Source organism: Strix uralensis, chromosome 18, assembly GCF_047716275.1.
Source record: "Strix uralensis isolate ZFMK-TIS-50842 chromosome 18, bStrUra1, whole genome shotgun sequence".
NCBI lineage: Eukaryota > Metazoa > Chordata > Aves > Strigiformes > Strigidae > Strix > Strix uralensis.
The window spans coordinates 11401329-11418065 of record NC_133989.1 but is presented as its reverse complement, the minus strand read 5'-3'; the positions used below and the strand labels follow the sequence as shown (position 1 = coordinate 11418065).

General features: G+C 39.8%; 1 protein-coding gene across 2 annotated transcripts in view; it reads right to left on the bottom strand.

The window, feature by feature from the left end:
* The window catches only part of STK4 (serine/threonine kinase 4), a 47888-nt gene that overhangs the window by 17400 nt on the left and 13751 nt on the right, over positions 1-16737 (bottom strand). For both annotated transcript variants that reach the window (XM_074888119.1, XM_074888121.1), the window contains exon 10: positions 5490-5647. In XM_074888119.1, coding sequence (XP_074744220.1) covers positions 5490-5647 — 158 coding nt within the window. The remainder of the gene's footprint in view (positions 1-5489; positions 5648-16737) is intronic.

The following is a 16737-nucleotide window of genomic DNA, read 5'->3' as shown; positions in this document are numbered from 1 at the left end:
CTCACTTTCATTTATGTTATACTTGTAAAAAAGAAAGATCTAAGCAGTAGCTGTTAAAAGCTCTGGCTAAAAGCTGCTTACAGACACAGACAAAAAGTATTATGATTTCCTATTAAGTAAGTGTAAATGGACATACAGTTATTCAAAGTTATTTAAAGGCTGCTGCAGTTGCAATACCAACTCTTGAAGTGCAGATAATTCAAGAACTCCAAAAGATGTGAATACACATTTAGAAACAGGACTTTATTAAAATGTAAGTGTTTTCTTGATGCTTTTGCTTACACAGTTTGTCAGGCTATTGCTTCGTCTCTTATCTGAACAAGCTGCAATCACAAGTGTGAAATATGTGTCTATTGCTCACTCCTTTGTCTCACTGGCTTGGTGAACCATCCAACTCCTACAGATTCCTGCTCCAGAGAGCCCCTGGCAGGACTCGTGTAAGGAAGAGGAGCACTGTCTGGAGCAAGAGCTTCTAAACAAAACCAAAGACCAAGTAATCGGTCTACAGACACTTTTGAGCCAAAGATGCCTCATTTCAAGATTAACGAATTTTAAGGAGCACAATCCATGGAGAAGTCAGACATCAACAGCAAGCTGTGGCCCAAGCACTTTGGAGCAACAGGCTAGATGACTGGTTACTGGAAAGAGATCTGCAGTGGTGGGATCAAACCCAGCCCTTCCTCCAACTCCTGTAACTCAGCAAGGCCCCTTCTCTGCCCATCTCTGTCTAGCAGATGGTGAGGTGGAGACACAAACTGTTGCTTGTACAAGAAGGCTCTGACTGTGCAGCCCTGACAAAAGTGGCAGCTGATCAGTATCTGCACTCTTCCCCTCAATTAGAGGCAATTAACACCTCCTGCTCACCCTTCCTTCTTTTGCCCTGCAAAAATTTCAGAAGCAACAGTTCTACTGCTTGCAGACCAGTCTTCTCCAGTAGTAGAGAAACAGATGACACTGTGCACTGAAAAGCGAAAAAGTCTGTTTTGGAACTGGGGGAAATCACACCAATCTTTCCTGCCCAAAGAATTTCCCATTGGCAGCCAACAAGACACTTCTCAAAGCGAGCTAAAGACGAGCTAGGGCAGAGAATAGCACTCACAGCACGGAAACACAAGACCTGAAACACAAGTTTGCTCACAGCAGACTGAAGCGTGGTGAACCTGTGAACAAAGGCCATGACAAGAGCCATCTTCTGCAGTCCTTCCACAGAAAGCTGAGATCTGTCATGTCTGTTCCTTCTACTTCTGCAAACCTTAACACTCTCAATGATATGCATTCATTTTATTTCTGTAAGGAAAAAAGTTCTGCTCCAAAGTTTGTCTGCTTCAATGAGAAAACACGTGAAGGCAGACCCTCTTCACTAAGCCAAGGAGTGAGAAGACCCAAACTACTGGCTGTTAACTGTAGGAAGATGAAAGGTCTGATCGACCAAGGCTTAGCAGATGCAAACAAATCAAGGTCTTCCCAAAGGGAGCTGCATACTTCTGAGGAGAGAGACATAAACCTCATTTCTGAATGTCAACTTCCTTCCCAGAGCTGTGGTAGCAGGACAGAGATTGCCAGTGCAGAAAACGATTGCTGATGGTTGCAGTTTCTCCACTGAGGTCCTGCAGGTGAATGGCAATGCTTTCCCTCAAAAGCTCAGCTATCACCTGCTGTTCTTCCAGTGAACCATAGATCGTAAGAGCAGCTAAAGACAACATAAAAGTGTCTGTATCAATTAAGCTCGACAGGCTACCTTACACTGGCAGAAATGGTCAGCAGATACACAGGTGCTGGAATCAAAAAAGCCTTGGTGTGAAAGGCTCCAACTCCTTGCGTAAAGCCTGCTGAAAGACTTGATGTCCTGCAGTACTCTTGCTCTAGTGTCTGTTCAAAGCTCAGGTCCTATCTGACTCCACATCCAAAACAATACACTAAGATACTTAATTAGCACAGACTCGGTGTTAAAAAGAAAAAAAAAAAAAAGAATTCAAGTTACAGCAAAACCTAAATTCAACACTACGGGTATGAAAAGAAACAGTAGCTGCATCATGATGGCAAAATTCAAGACTGACAGGGGCTCTACTGCCACTCATTTTCACCAGTGAAACCACACTCATGAAATAAAACTTAAAACATTTCTGGATTGTCATAGTTACCATAAGCCATGAATGGCTGGAACCTGCTAATTTGCTAACCAAATAGGCTTTCATTAAAATGATTAGTGATATAATACACAACATCCGTGACTGGATGATCCACAAATATGTGCTATGATAGGTTTGGCAAAACTGAATGCCTTTCAAGCAGGACCAGAATTAAAAAAAAAAAAAAATAAAAAAATCTCACTTTACTCACAAGTGATATTGGAACAGTGACCTGCTCAGAGCAGTTAAAAGGCTTTTAAAAAGAGAATATGTGAAGGGTTTGTTGTGTCTAAGGGCAGGAAACACTGCACAATTAATTTTGCCGTATGTTACAGTACTACTGAAAGATGAAAGTGAAAAATGTATGACAAATCTTCTAGCATTATTAATTTAAGTCTGTGCAACAGTATGTGACTAACATTCACTGGCAAAATTAAATTTAACTACAAAAATTCTGAGATCTGATTATGGCAATTAGGAATTCTACATACAATGCAGCCTGCCCATTAACAATCTAGCCCTGCAGCATTTTTGTATTAGAGTTTGTTATATTCTTCCTAAAAGCAAGATTTTTTGCCCATAATTAGTATTTTTCTCCCCCACGTTAAATACATCATAATGTTCTTGAAAACTTTTTCTGTAATCAAGCAGGTCTTAAATCTTCAGAGATCCTTGTTCAAACACGAGCAGGGATGAACATTCACACCACTGGGCATTGACTAATCAGTTAATAGTAACTTCTACCTCAGAAATCCAAGGCTGGAAATACACTGCTGGAAATCACTGGGTTTATGCCATCTCTGCCCACAACCAGGACATAGCCAGGGCATCACGTCTTGGAGGAATGGAGTTCATCACCTTTTAGATCAGGATCTCTGGGTTTTCAGCTCTGCAGTGGATGGGGCTGACTCAATCTAACCCTCATCTAACATGACATTGCCATTGTGATATAAATAGTGTCGTATTTGCCTGCTTCAGAGGAACAATGTTAGTCAAGAAAAGGTCAAATGGTTTTGCCACAGGGGAAAAGAGCAAAAATCTTTTGTAATTTAATGTTGTTCCCCCCTTTTTTTTTTTTTGGAAGACAGGAGACTCCAGGTGCTAGTCACATAGGAGGGAGAGGAATACAGAAGAGAAGACAAGGCATATTTATCTAGTCTACAGTAGCACAAAGCAGTAATATTTCAATCATTTCTTAAGGCCCAGGAGGAACTGATATTCACCCAGCATCTCACTGACCTCATCTCTACTTGGAATCCTGCAAACTCTATAGACAAAGTTTGCTAAAATCTGTCTACTTTGACAATGCAGAAATAAGTTATAGCTGCAGGCAGGTCTAGGACAGACGTATTTGATACACCTAACAAACACATTTTTTTTCTTATTCTACAATGCTTATTGCACTGATGCTTTCAATTAACACAGCATTAATAAACATGACTTTTACCCGTAGCTAGCCATCAAATTGATAAATTTTAAGCCAAGTGGGAAAAATACCCAGCTTTAAGTTTTTAAATACATTACACAACGTGAGGTTACTGCTACCAACCCTCAGATAAGGGCTATACAAATATCCGCATATATTTATTAAGGTGGTTTTCAAGCATTTTTCCTACCCTACAGAAAAGAAAGTAGCTCTGTTACAAAATTTGCATGCAACACAGGCTGGTCTATTCATACACAGTTGAACTAGAGAAATACATACAGCTGGGAAGCAAAATTTCTACAAATTACTACATGAAGGTGACCCAAAGCCCGATTTATTGCTAGCTTTTATTGCTTGCTTTTATTGCTTCCAGCGCACTGGTAATCTGTGCACATGGCAATACTTCAATACTAATGGAAATCAGTAAACAAGGTCACATGCACGTCAAACAGTTGCGTTACACGTTCTAAAAATACTTGTAGGTCCTGTTTGCTAGAATGGCACCGACCTTTCCTTGTGTCATCCGTGCTGCCTGTGCCACTCACTGGGTGTAGCCTGCACCTTCAGCTCACTGTATGCAGGGTGGAATACATCCTACTCAGTGGAAATAAGGGTAACTGCTAAACTGGTTATCAACCAAATTAGAAAGTAAAATAATTACAGCAAATTTTCCCTTGGGCCATCTTCTGCAGACTATAAAAGACTTGTAAGATGCTCCAAACCAGCCCATCTTTCCTGGGAAGTACCACACATTGAAAACTAATTGTTTATCATTAAATTAAGTTACAGCATGTAAGGTGAACGAGATAAACAAAGCATCTGACTTGACTGGAATCGTGTGCTTGGCCCAGACCCTGTGATACACAGGCAGCTTGCAGGCTGTTTATGCAGTGACTTTAAGCCTTCAGGCTAAACATAACATAGTGCAAAGGGCTACAAGAGAAAGAATGAGCAGGTCCCCTCAGCTAGCCATCCTTTTCAGTCTAAATAAGAAAATTTGAGATGCAGCAGCAAAGACAACAAAATACGTGTAAGAGCAGTAGTCTATACAATCTGTACAAAGAGAACGACAGGCTCCACCTATTACTCCAGCCTTAAAGTAAAGCATATCCTCGAGTCGTGACAAGCAGAGGGATTTTGCTTTCCATACTGCTTTGTGAAGGTGGAGTGAATCTCACCAACTACTGAACGCAGCATGACAACCTGAACCACGGGCAACACAGACATTGTAAGGGCGCACAACGCACTTAAAGCAAAAAGTGCTTGCAGTGAAGTATCATTGAAAGAAAATGCCGCAGAGGGAGCAGTGTTTGGCAGAGCATGCATCTTCCGGCATACTGAACTCAAACCAGCAGCACTCCATCCTCACAAAAAAAGTTTAAATCAGACTTATGAATAATAGATCTTTTTTGGACCTCTGAAAAGTTCCTGGAAATTCTGAGCACATGAACCTTAGTTAGGAAGACCGAAATTGAGGATTTGAAAGAGAAATGAAGACAAGCTTGTTGTTTATATAATAAAACCCAGTGCCAAAGCTTGAGAAAAACAAGGAAATTCAATGGTTCTAACACTGTTCTTTGTCAAACACTATACATTCAGGATTTGCATTTCCCAACCACCATCTGGAATTCTGTTTTATTTTAAATACATAATGGGGAAGTAAAGCAAGATAGCTTGTACCTTCATGTCCTCAGGCTTTTTATGTTTGTTTGTTTGCTTTTAAACAAAGAAAGTATACGTTACGATTATGGTTACGATTACCGAGAAATACCTAAAGAAAATGAGTTTTTCAAAATGCCCCATCCAAATGCATTAGCAATCAGAATCTCCTCAAGTTTCCATTAGTCCGTCAAAACAAGAAATAATCTTATAGCAGCTCTGACTAAAACTCTTAAAGATTGTCACATTGATTGAAATTCAAAGTATAGACTTACAAATTCGTAGTCTCCATCCTGTGGTACTTTCCAATCAGATGCATTTTTTGTCTGGCCAGACACATTCTTCCCAAAGCTATTGATTTGATTCTCCTTCTCCTTCTGCTCAAAATATTCAAGGAATGATGGTTTGGCTGGCTGCATTGTTTCATCCCTCCCTGGAAATATTAAAAACAAAAAAACCCAGTTGTTTTCAAAAATATACTTTCAGTTACACTGCTTTACATCATGCCCAAAAGTGATTTTATTTTTTTAGCACACACTAAATCACACAGTACTGCTAAAGTACTATTTTTTCGGCAGCTCTTCAAGCATAAAACTGACTGTACAGTGAGAAAACTGGATAAGGGAAACTTAAACCTCACCACGCAAGTGATTGCAATGCTGGAGGCCTTGGCCTCAAGACCTGAAATCCATTCATCAAAGCACGCTACCAGGTAAACGAGCTTCACGCGCTGAATGCTAGAACTAAGCTGCTACCAACGAGAGAGGCTGGGCTTTTTTCATCCCAGCCAGGTTGCACGCACTGCAAAATAGGCAAAGTTCCAAAACTAAACAGCGTTGTTTTACAAGCAGAAACTCATCTTTATATTTATGAATAGAATAGCACAAAAGCAAGGCTTTCAAAGACCACATCTACCATGCAAAATATCACATAACTTGCCTTGGGTAGAAGTGATCAAGTTCTACATTTCTTGGGTAGAAGGATTAATTAGTTTGCAAAGCTTCTTTTTTCTTTTTACAAACAGTAAGTTTTCAAGTTTACTGCCTTAGTTTTATTTTTGTAAGTTAATTTCTCTAAACACACTTTCTTGGTGGATTACTTGAATAAACCAGACGTATAGATTAACTATTCAATTCTAGACTGCATTTAAGAAACTTGGGGTAATAAAAAATGGGCAAGGGCAGAAAGAGAGACATAGGACTCAAAATAACCCCCTACATATGAATACTTGGATTTTTAAAAGCATCTCTCATAAGCCTCCCAAGCACCATTCTCAATAACAGAGTTCACTCATACTGATGGGAGAAGAAAGGATATAGCCAAGAGCACAAAGCTTTAGCACAACTAGATTTACATTATTCTCATTTGTCTAAATTATTTTTTAGAACAAGCAGAAGATAAAAGAAGATGGAGAATGCTGCTGAACCATTAAGAGCAACAAGCTAGTAAAACTACATTCTCATAGGGTGCCCACATACGTTGGATAGTTGGTGGGATTAGAGGTACAAGCATTCATGTATCCCTTCTTCCTTTAGCCATCACACCATCCAAATCCCTCCTCATGGGATTTAAGTACCATTACATACAAATAAATCCATTCAGCAAACAGGTTTCTGTCACTGAAGGAAGAAATGTATGGTCACAAATTCCCAGATTAAGGAAGATCCCCAGTGCTGTTTGGAGAGAGAGCAGGTGGGCTCCACGAACAGAAGGCAGCTTCAGCTGCAGGGTGACAACAGCACAATAGGGAAGGAAGTGATGAAAAGTGAGAGAGTGAAAATAATGATTCCTAGCACAGGCAACATAAAAGCCAATACAGGAAGAAAACACAATTTAACTTCACAGCAAGTCAAGATGGTAAGACTTTCAATATCTCCAAAGGAAGATTTCTTTAGTAGTACAACTGGTACAGCATCAGATGCTGCCCAGACTACTCACACTTAAAACTGGCCTATCCTGTGAGTTACAGTGCCCCTAATATCTTATAAAGAGCCTCAATCTAAACGAAGTGGCAGGCTTGCACAGCAAACATGCTTTAACGGGGCTGCACAAGACCATGACAGCTGCAAACTCAGCTAAAGACTACTCGCAGCTTAATGCCATTGTGCTGCTCTTTATGATAAAACGCTTCACAAAAACCTGTGAGCATAATGGAAGTAAGCACTGTAACAATACCTAGTAAAATGCTTTTGTTCTGATAAAATACCATTCTCTAGGCACTGGAGTAGGTTACCCACACTTGAAACATGCATTAGGCGATGCAGAAACCATAGCTTTCAGAAAGCAGGATTAGGGCTAGAGTTAACAGAAAATGGCATCAGAATAGCCTAGTTCTGGACTGTGGAAATAAGTTCATTGCTGAATGCCATACATTTGAAATAAATATAATCTGGCAGGCAATCAACCAAAAGTTTAGAGCTTCAGACAAGCACACAGGGGATGGAGCCATCCTTTGATGGGTTTGTGGGGTCTGCATAATGCAGAGACTCTCCTACAAGAGTCTGGACAGAAGGCAGGCTATCACAAGACAGTCCTCACTAAGGACATTCAGCAGTGCTTTTCTCTTAAAAAAATATTAGCTACTCTGAAAACCCATTAAGATTTCATCACCGAATATTATTCTTGCACATAAAATTGCCATCCACTGATCCAGAACTTCCCTGGCAGACTCTGATCCTCAGACAATTGTATGAATTCCTCAGTCAGCTATGAGATACTTTAGGAAGTTATTTGTCTACAGACCTCTTAAATACAGAACAAATTTCCGCAAAGTATGAGAAATCTTGGCAGGATATTTGAGTTGTGATACTGAGAGAAGTGTGGTTCTACACAGCCTGAAATGTCATGATGCATTTTGAAAAAGCACTGCATCGTACTGCCTCTCCAGGGTCAGCTAAAAGCTTAGGCATGAACTGAAGTGCTTATACTTTTGCACCATGACAACTGGAGCAAAGACAAATTATTCTACCCCTGGCAGTAGTTCCCCTTTTTTAAAAAGCAAAACCAAAAAACTCATCGTACAGAATTAGATCAAGAAAGACACCTTCAGACAGGCTGCGTGAAGGTCAGTCAGGGAACACGTCTGAGAAGTGGAGAACAGATTTGCTGTTGGGAATAATTACTGAAATACAATAGCAATCCAATTACTGCTAAGTGATAAAACATTTATTTAGAACGAAGTAAATACACCCCTTGTATTCTGCTGCAGTCCAGCCTGTTTGAAGCAGGAGGTAAGTTATTATGGGCAATTGTGGGAATATATAACACCAACAAATTTTGTAGAAATAGAAAAATTCATAACTATCTAGGCTAATCTATACACAGCTTACTGACAGCTAGCCTAGGTCTCAGTAATTCAGGCCTCCTAGGAAAAAAAAAAGAAAATTGAAATCAAGCTTGTACTCTATGTTTTGAAATCAATTGTTTGCAGCACAGGAGACTTTGAAAGCAAGTGTTTCACTTCAGTGACACTGGCTTATTCGGTTCTTTTCCATTTATTTTTTTTTTAATTAAAAAAGACTGTTTGCTCATACCAGACCTTAATTCAGAGTGTCACTTAAAATAATCACGCTCATTTCCCCACATCTTGTATTTTACCAAGAACTGCAATATTTGTAAATGACTCGTTATATCTACTGAACAACCACCTATCGTAGCATCACTGAATTATTGAAAGGCATATCTAAACCCAAGCTTTATTTAATAAAACTTCTGTTTTCATGCAGAAATGAAACAAAGAAGGAAGCACATGAAGTGGTGGTGGCAGTTTATAATCCTGAAGTGTCCCACTGGATTTTCAGCACCACCAGTACAAGCGACCAAAAGCTGGGGGGCTGCAGCAGAAGGCTGCTGGGACACCAGAGGGGTCTCTGCCATGCTGAGAGGGTGGGAGAGAAGGGGAGGTTCAGCCTGAGGAGGGCAGGAGAGGCTCTAGCTGCGGTCTCCCACCCCAGCAGGCCATCAGAGCCCTGCTCTCCCCAGTGAAAGGACGAGAGGAACGGTCTGAACGCCAGCAAGGGCAAGTCGGCTGAACATAAGGAAGAAAGTTTTCACAACAGGTGTGGTTGTGCAACGGAGCAGGGCTGGAGCAACTGTGCAAGGCCCTGAGCAACCGGATCTGACACTGCCGGATCTGTCTGACCACTGACTTGGTCCCAGCCATCACACAGGGAACTGGGCTGATGACCTCCAGCGGCTGCTGGCAAGCCAAGCTCTTCAACTCACACTCTTCACACCCGCTGTCAGACACCTCTAACCTTGCAGCCACCTTAGGCCTTTCAAATGCATGCAATGTTTAGGCACCATTTTAGTACATTTCTACACATCAACATGTCACACTGCATCTTTATTTAGTGTTGGTTTGGTTTTTAAGCTGACTAAAATAGAGATTGCTAACTGACAAAAAATGGAGAAAATATAAAATAAACCAAAAAATAGCTGGAATACAGATCTAAGATGTCTGAAATTTTAGTTGTTGCTATGATCTCAGTAGGGGTATGCAGCAAGACCGACAGAAATGCTCCCAGAGACAGACATTACACTAAATCAATTATCCCAGCACGACTGGATTTCTTTTCGTCAATCTTGGCACTTAACAGCAGTGTCATCTTTCCAAAGATGATCTGCTATTAATTCAACAGAAGAATCACACTGCTATATCTTTAAGATTTTGATAACAGGCAGCTGAAGACAAAAATCGATCACTGCTATTTGGAGAAGCAGATGCTGCTGAAAGATGACACCGCACTAAACGTGTCTGTGCCAAAAAGCATTTAACTTCCTAGTTTTATAGGGTTAGACTAAAATATGAACATTTGACAGAAAGTGAGATCACAACTGTGGCAGAGAAGAGCCTTTTATGAGAAGGTCACCCTGTGGTGACAAGAAAGGCTTCACCATGCATTTATTTTGGAACCTAAAGAGTTGCTTATAAGGATGAGCCACGAGAGCTCCCTGGAGCCATTAACGGTCTGCCATTTAGATACGCAGTCATCTTTTAGGAGCTGTATTAATTACACAAATGGAACACCACAGCTCTGATGGAGCCAGTCCAGCTGACTGCAGAACTGCAGGTTTGGGGTAGCTGTACAGGGCCACACGCACTGGGAAGACCGCCTGTCACACAGCCTGCCTTGCAGTGGAGAGGAGAAGCCCTCTGCAGAAAACTCACAAGTGCTGACTGGTATAAAGTCATGTTTAGAAAAAAGTACAAGAACATCAGTATCGTTGTGTGTGAGAACAGAAAGAGATGTGAAATTGGTGGGTGCAAAGGTAAAGAATGCTCTAAATTATGAACAAATATCCCCCTAGATTTTGATTTTTAAAGGAGCACCATGCTAAGCTTACTACTGATTTCAGTAATAGTGTTACCCTTTCAGTACTGGAAAGCAAAGTCCAATTGTGTGTGGTACTGTGCAAGCTGGGACAGTCCTTACCCAAAGCACAAACAGCCCAGACAAGCCAGAAGACACCTGACAAACACAGGCAGGGTACTGCAAGAAGCCAGCAAGGCAACATCAACAAGAGTCAGTGGCCTCAGCATACTGGATCCTCTCCTCTGTTGGGCTACAGCAAGGTTCAGTTTCAAGGAAAAACGTAAACAACAGTGCACTCCCTCCCAGAAAATGTCTGAATACTTGAGGGAATTGAGTAAGTCAGTCTTAATGGCTGACTGCAGCATACAGACCTTCTTACATCAAGCCAAAGATGATAAAGAAGGTGTGGAGAGCCTTCAAGTCATTTTTATTTCCATATGATGCTGCAGAGAAAGTAGAATGATAAATAAGAAACAGCACAGTCAATTAAACCAGCAAGAGATTTACTTTTTTTTCCAGCAGTAAAGAATATCCATGAAACCAGATCATTCAGTATCATCTAGTCCCAGAAATCAAAGCACTCATTTTGTTGATTTTGTCAAATTAGCTCTCACAATTGAAAATTTTCAGAAGCTCATGAGCTTCAAAAGAAAAGTGGATTTACGAAGTCCTTCTAGCTATCTGAACAAGCTTGCTGAGTAATGAAACTAGAATTGCTGCTTTTCTCTAAAATTATTCTTCTCTACTCAAAATTGACAGTAGAAGAATCCTTGTTTTATTATTCTTTCCTCTTGAAAGAGATTACTATTATCTACCTAGGGTGAATATTCTAGAGTCACAAAGCTTGTCATGAGAGAGTAAGATAACCTCAGGAACACATTTTGTGTGCTCTTTACTCAAGTCAGTTTATACAGTTAATACTTAAAATACCTATTCTTGAAGCCATGGTGAGAGACTTCCTCCCTTATATCGCAAAAATTGGAGCTAGAGTTGTGGCTGGGAACAGTCAGAAGATCACGCTACAAATTAATCTACAAAGAAGGGAATGTAAATCAACAACAGTGAAGCGATCAATTGCTACATTAGCAATATCAAACTGAAATGTGATACTTGGTACACATATATGTATTTGTCAAGATTTTAGGAGTCCCCAGTCTTTAGAAAGGCAACTAGCCTCAGCTCTGGAGAATACTTGTGTTTACAAGAATGACGTGTCAGGAGCAACAAAACAAAAAATTTTTAAGTTGACTCATGCTAGGAAGTGTCACAAACTCTCTGCACAAGCTCAGGAAGTTCCACCCCTGTGAGCAGGAGGCTGCAGAGATGCAGTGAAGAGAACTCATGTTAACTTTAAAGAAAGCTGAGCTATCACTGCCTTTAGTCAGATGTAGGGCCAGAAAGGATCCCCTGGGACAGGCAGCACAGTCTTTTGCTATCATATACAAGGTTATATAGTCCCTTTCACAGAGGGATCAAGATCTATTGTGAAGCAATTGGTTTGCTTTGTCCTTGCTGTTGACAGGCTTGCTGTTCTCCCGGAGTTATAAACCCTCTCATTTCCAGTCTGAAGTTTATGGGCAGCCAGTGTATATGCACTTGTTCTTGAGCAAGTCTCAGCTCTTCAGCATTCAAACCATTATCCTCTACAGTGTTCACTTTCCCTCCTTGCCCTTTTTAAATTTTTTTTTAAGGAGTTCTCATATCCAATGTCATCTTTCATTTTAGCGGTCTAAATAAGCGTAGATCTTTCACTGACTTCTCACATAACAGGCTTAGTCCCCAGTAGTCTCAGTAAGCTTCTGTCTGCTTTAGACTGAATTATGTAACTTTTAAGACTGAAAATGCACATGTATTTAAAATGCACAAAACAGTGCCTGATGATTATGTGCAAGCAACACTTCATTAATATTAAATTTCAAATGGAATTGCAGTTTTATTTGCTTCAGGCTATTTCTTAGAGATCACAGATGAACTTTAGCAGCTGGACAGCATAATTTGTACAGTATGAACAGGACTGAGTCATTTTATGCAGCAGAGCAGAGAAATGCCAATTTATTCAACCAGAGCAAAAAGTGCTCCATCACTAATGAATTCACCCCATGGCAACACAAGCTGAGATTTCCTGACATTAAGAGCAGACACATAACACTTCATATCTATTGATACATCCCATAATTATGGCCTATCTAAAACTAAATCAAAGCAGAACATACCTGACAGGTCCTGCTATTAAGAAGGAGCTCCTAAATGACTGTGAAAATCAGTGCTAGGTATCCTAACTAATCTCTTTTAATGAATATAAGGCATCGAAGTCATCTAAGGAGAAGAGTACCACCACCCATCCAAAGCTGTGGTGTATTTAATTGAGAACTCTCTGAAAGAGGAGATCCTCCCAGTAGTGAAAGCTGTTTAAGAACAGGTTACCTCCTTTTGGATCTCTTTTACATAAAAACTCAGGAAAGATTATAACCATATAGCAGCTTTCTTTCTCCATCACAGATTTTCAGTGGACACCTACATCTTTCACCTCATTAGTATGAATTGCTAATTCAGTCCAGCAACTACAGGACATGACACAGGCAGCAAGATGTGAAGGTGCATCTGGAAACAAGTGAACATTTCATATCCTGCATCATCTGGCTCAGGTTCTGATGAATCTTAATGAGAAACAACCTCATGGACAGGGATGCAGTCTTCAGGTCCAGCACGCTGTGGGCAACAGCTCCAGGTCCCCAAATTGCGAATAACCAAGTAAGCATTTGCTAACGCCCTTTCTACTCATAACCCGGAAACTCATTTGCTTATCTAGAGAGAACAGAAAACAACATGGCAATGAACATTTTTTTTTTCTGAAGCTTGAAAATCTGCTGGTAAAAATTAATTTGGTTTTAAACTTCTGCAATTACAGAATTTAAGAGTTTATAGAGTTTTCCTCATTCCTGCTCAGGAGGAAAGCTTTCTCCAGGGTTTATTTTGATCCAGTAGGAAGTGAGTTTATTCTTAGAAGAGACAGGTAGGTTACAGTTTGCCTGTACGTGCAAATACATGCATGCATATGGGACAGAGATATAGTTATTAAGTGATTTACTGCTACTCTGTCTCTTGGTTGAGTCTCCCCAAGCATACTGCCTCCTGCACGCTATTCAGGACTCCGTTAGTCATACCTCCCGTCTTCCTCAAGACAATGCTTCGGTCCAGAAAAAAAGCCCCCTACTTTCTATCCCCCACCATCACAAATGCAGGAGTGCTTAACAGTGAAGTGTTAGGAACAGCAAAAATACCTGTGTTAAACACATACACCTCTTTCTCCAATTTCAGTGTCTCTGACAATATAAATATTAATAGATGATTAACGTTGTGTTAAAGCTTTGTCAAATATGCAGGACAACCAAAGGTGGAGAAGCATCCAACTTAGATCCTGGGCTTAACTTTTCTTCATCCTTCAGCCTGCACAGAACCACTATTTCAGTTGCTAGCACGCTGCACAGAGGTCCTGTTGCCTACCACTATTCAAACAGGAAAATCAAAACCCACAGCAAAAACCCTACAACAAAATGACAGCACATACAACTCCTCCCATTGCTCAGAAATACTGTCTGCATGTTTACACAACTTGAGGTTCTTAGACAAACTGTGCTGGCCACTGTTTACGTCAAGTTTGCCAGCAAGGCTGCTATTAAAAGTCAGAAAGTAACACAGCTGGAAGAGTTATCTGTGAAGATTTGTATTCTCCACACCTTAAAAGTGGCAGTACAATGCTTCTTACAGTTCAAGAAGAATTTAATCAATGTAGGTGTTTCTATAAACAGTGTGTTATTTAAATGCATAAAGCTAAGAGTGTTTTATGGTCCAATTTATTTTAAACACAGAACTGTACCACTGGACATTAATAACACTAAGTAGTGGGAAGCTGCTATGAAGAGCTATTGTCTACAGAGAAAACCAGAAGCAAAACACAGCCAATATCTCTGACATACACATGACAGAAATCCTGACAAGATGTGGAGCAGCACCTGCATCAGCTATTTGGATAACATGCATCTGCACTTTTCTGGACAACTACTGATATTACACCACCTATAGCTACCCGAGCTACATACCGGACATACTTTATTCAATTATAATATTAATGCAATCACATAAACCTTCTGCCATCAATATTCATCCTGCTGTTCACATTACAGCTTTTATAGTCATTGCTTTAAATGAAAAATCACAGGTTAATTAATGGGGAAAAAAGTCTTCCCAATCTTGGCAGTAACACTTCTCTGGTTTAGGTTTAAGTGTCACCCACTGGATGTCTCACAAAGCCACCAAGACTAACAAGCTTACTTGGAATCATTTTTCTAACAGGAAATTGCCAAGTTTGCATCTTAGCTCATTTAATTTGCTAATGAAACCCAATCTCCCCTCAAAAGGGGAAATATCTTTTTAAAAGGACACACCCATACTTAGCAGCATGGGCATGGTAAAAGCATGACAAAACTCAAACCATTCTTAACTCTGTTGTAAGAATGAAGCCTGGAATTTTTTATTTTCAACATTCACAAACTATTGAGACTTTTTTTACCTGCATATTACATTATCAAGGTAGAGGCAACAGCATTATTAGAGCTTCTGGTCTACCACTGCACCAGGTGCTCTACTGAATGCGTTCTGCATTAACAAAAACCCCACACCCACAATTCTTCCACCGTCTCCAGATCCCTCATTCATCTCGACCCAAAAACCAGACAGCCCAACTCACACCACTGTTGGCAGTTCTACATTCTCCAGTGGCGTTTTATTTGGTGCTTAAACAACCAAGAGGCACATTAACATAGAAAATAGGACAGACTATAGTACTAGACAAACTAGATCCTATTTCACTTGGATCTGATCGTATTGCAGTGTCCAAGGAAGGCAATATGTTTATCTGCTTTATTATAAAATTACATTCCCGTCTAAGTCAAAGAGACAAACTCATGCCAAGTTTCCACTATCTCTAAAGACCTACAGCAAATAAAGCAGAAAAAGCAATAAAGAGTAAAAAATGCCACACTGTTTACTAACACTCTATGTTCTCTCATAGAAAAATTAAAAAAAATTTTTTCACACATATTAACAGTTCAAAAGTTATTCCAGATCTCAAGCACAATGGAAATGTCTGTTATTGCAAATCATTGTTCATCCATAGTTCTTCAGCTACTTCCAAAGTTTTCCTGGAATAGTTTAACTGCAATCCATAAGTAATCTGGTAGCAATCGATTTATAAGTAAAATGTGTCGCAGCACAATTTAGTAGCTGCGGTTTCAGGCAATCATTTGAGTGCTTTCAAAATGCGTAACAGAATGTCATAGTGACATTTTTAATGTTGCCTGAGTATTTATATTGAGTGCCCAGAAAAAAAGACAAGCAAATGAAAGAATTTAAGCAAAGAGAATTACAGCTCAATTGACTACAAATCAAAACTTCCCCTACAATGTAAAATACTGGAATTTAATACTGCTTTTCCTCTGAGCTTGAAAAGTCATTAATTGATTTATGCAAGAATCACTTTCAAGGCTATTGGAAGTTGTTTGCTAGAGATTTCTAAGACAACCTAAAGCATCATATTTCAATGTCCTATAAACACTTTTTACATTAAAAAGAAATAAAACCAACCCAAAAACTGGTGCAGACTCAGATTTATTTTTTCAAATTATGAGGAAGGGCTAGAACACAAGCTCAGAAGCCTGCAGTTAAAAAGCCCAAGACACCTAGGGAAGTTAAATGCTCCTACTAATGCCATGCAAGAAAAATCAGAACTTTTTTATCGACTTAAAACAGGTTTTATTGTGAGTCATAACACAAGCTGCCAAATGAAATATAGACGTCTTTAAAAATATGAATCAATGAAGCTTCTTCAAACTCAGTGGTTTCCAAACAGCATTATTACATTTATATTTAAGATTACAAAAAGAACTTGCTCCAGAGTGTTCTGCAGCAGGCTGATGAACTTTACAGTTAAATCAATCTAACTGAATGTTATGAGAACATGAATATGGAAATGGCAAGCTGGAAAATGGAGCTGTAGGCAATCCTCATGAAGGACAAGCTGCTCAAAGACACTGCCTTACAGTGCATCCAAGAAACAAACACAGAACTGCTCTGTGCAGCAGCCAGAATTTCAGAATTATGCTACTGGGGAAGGAGGAGAAAAAGGCGTTAAGGAGAAGTTAAGTTTTAG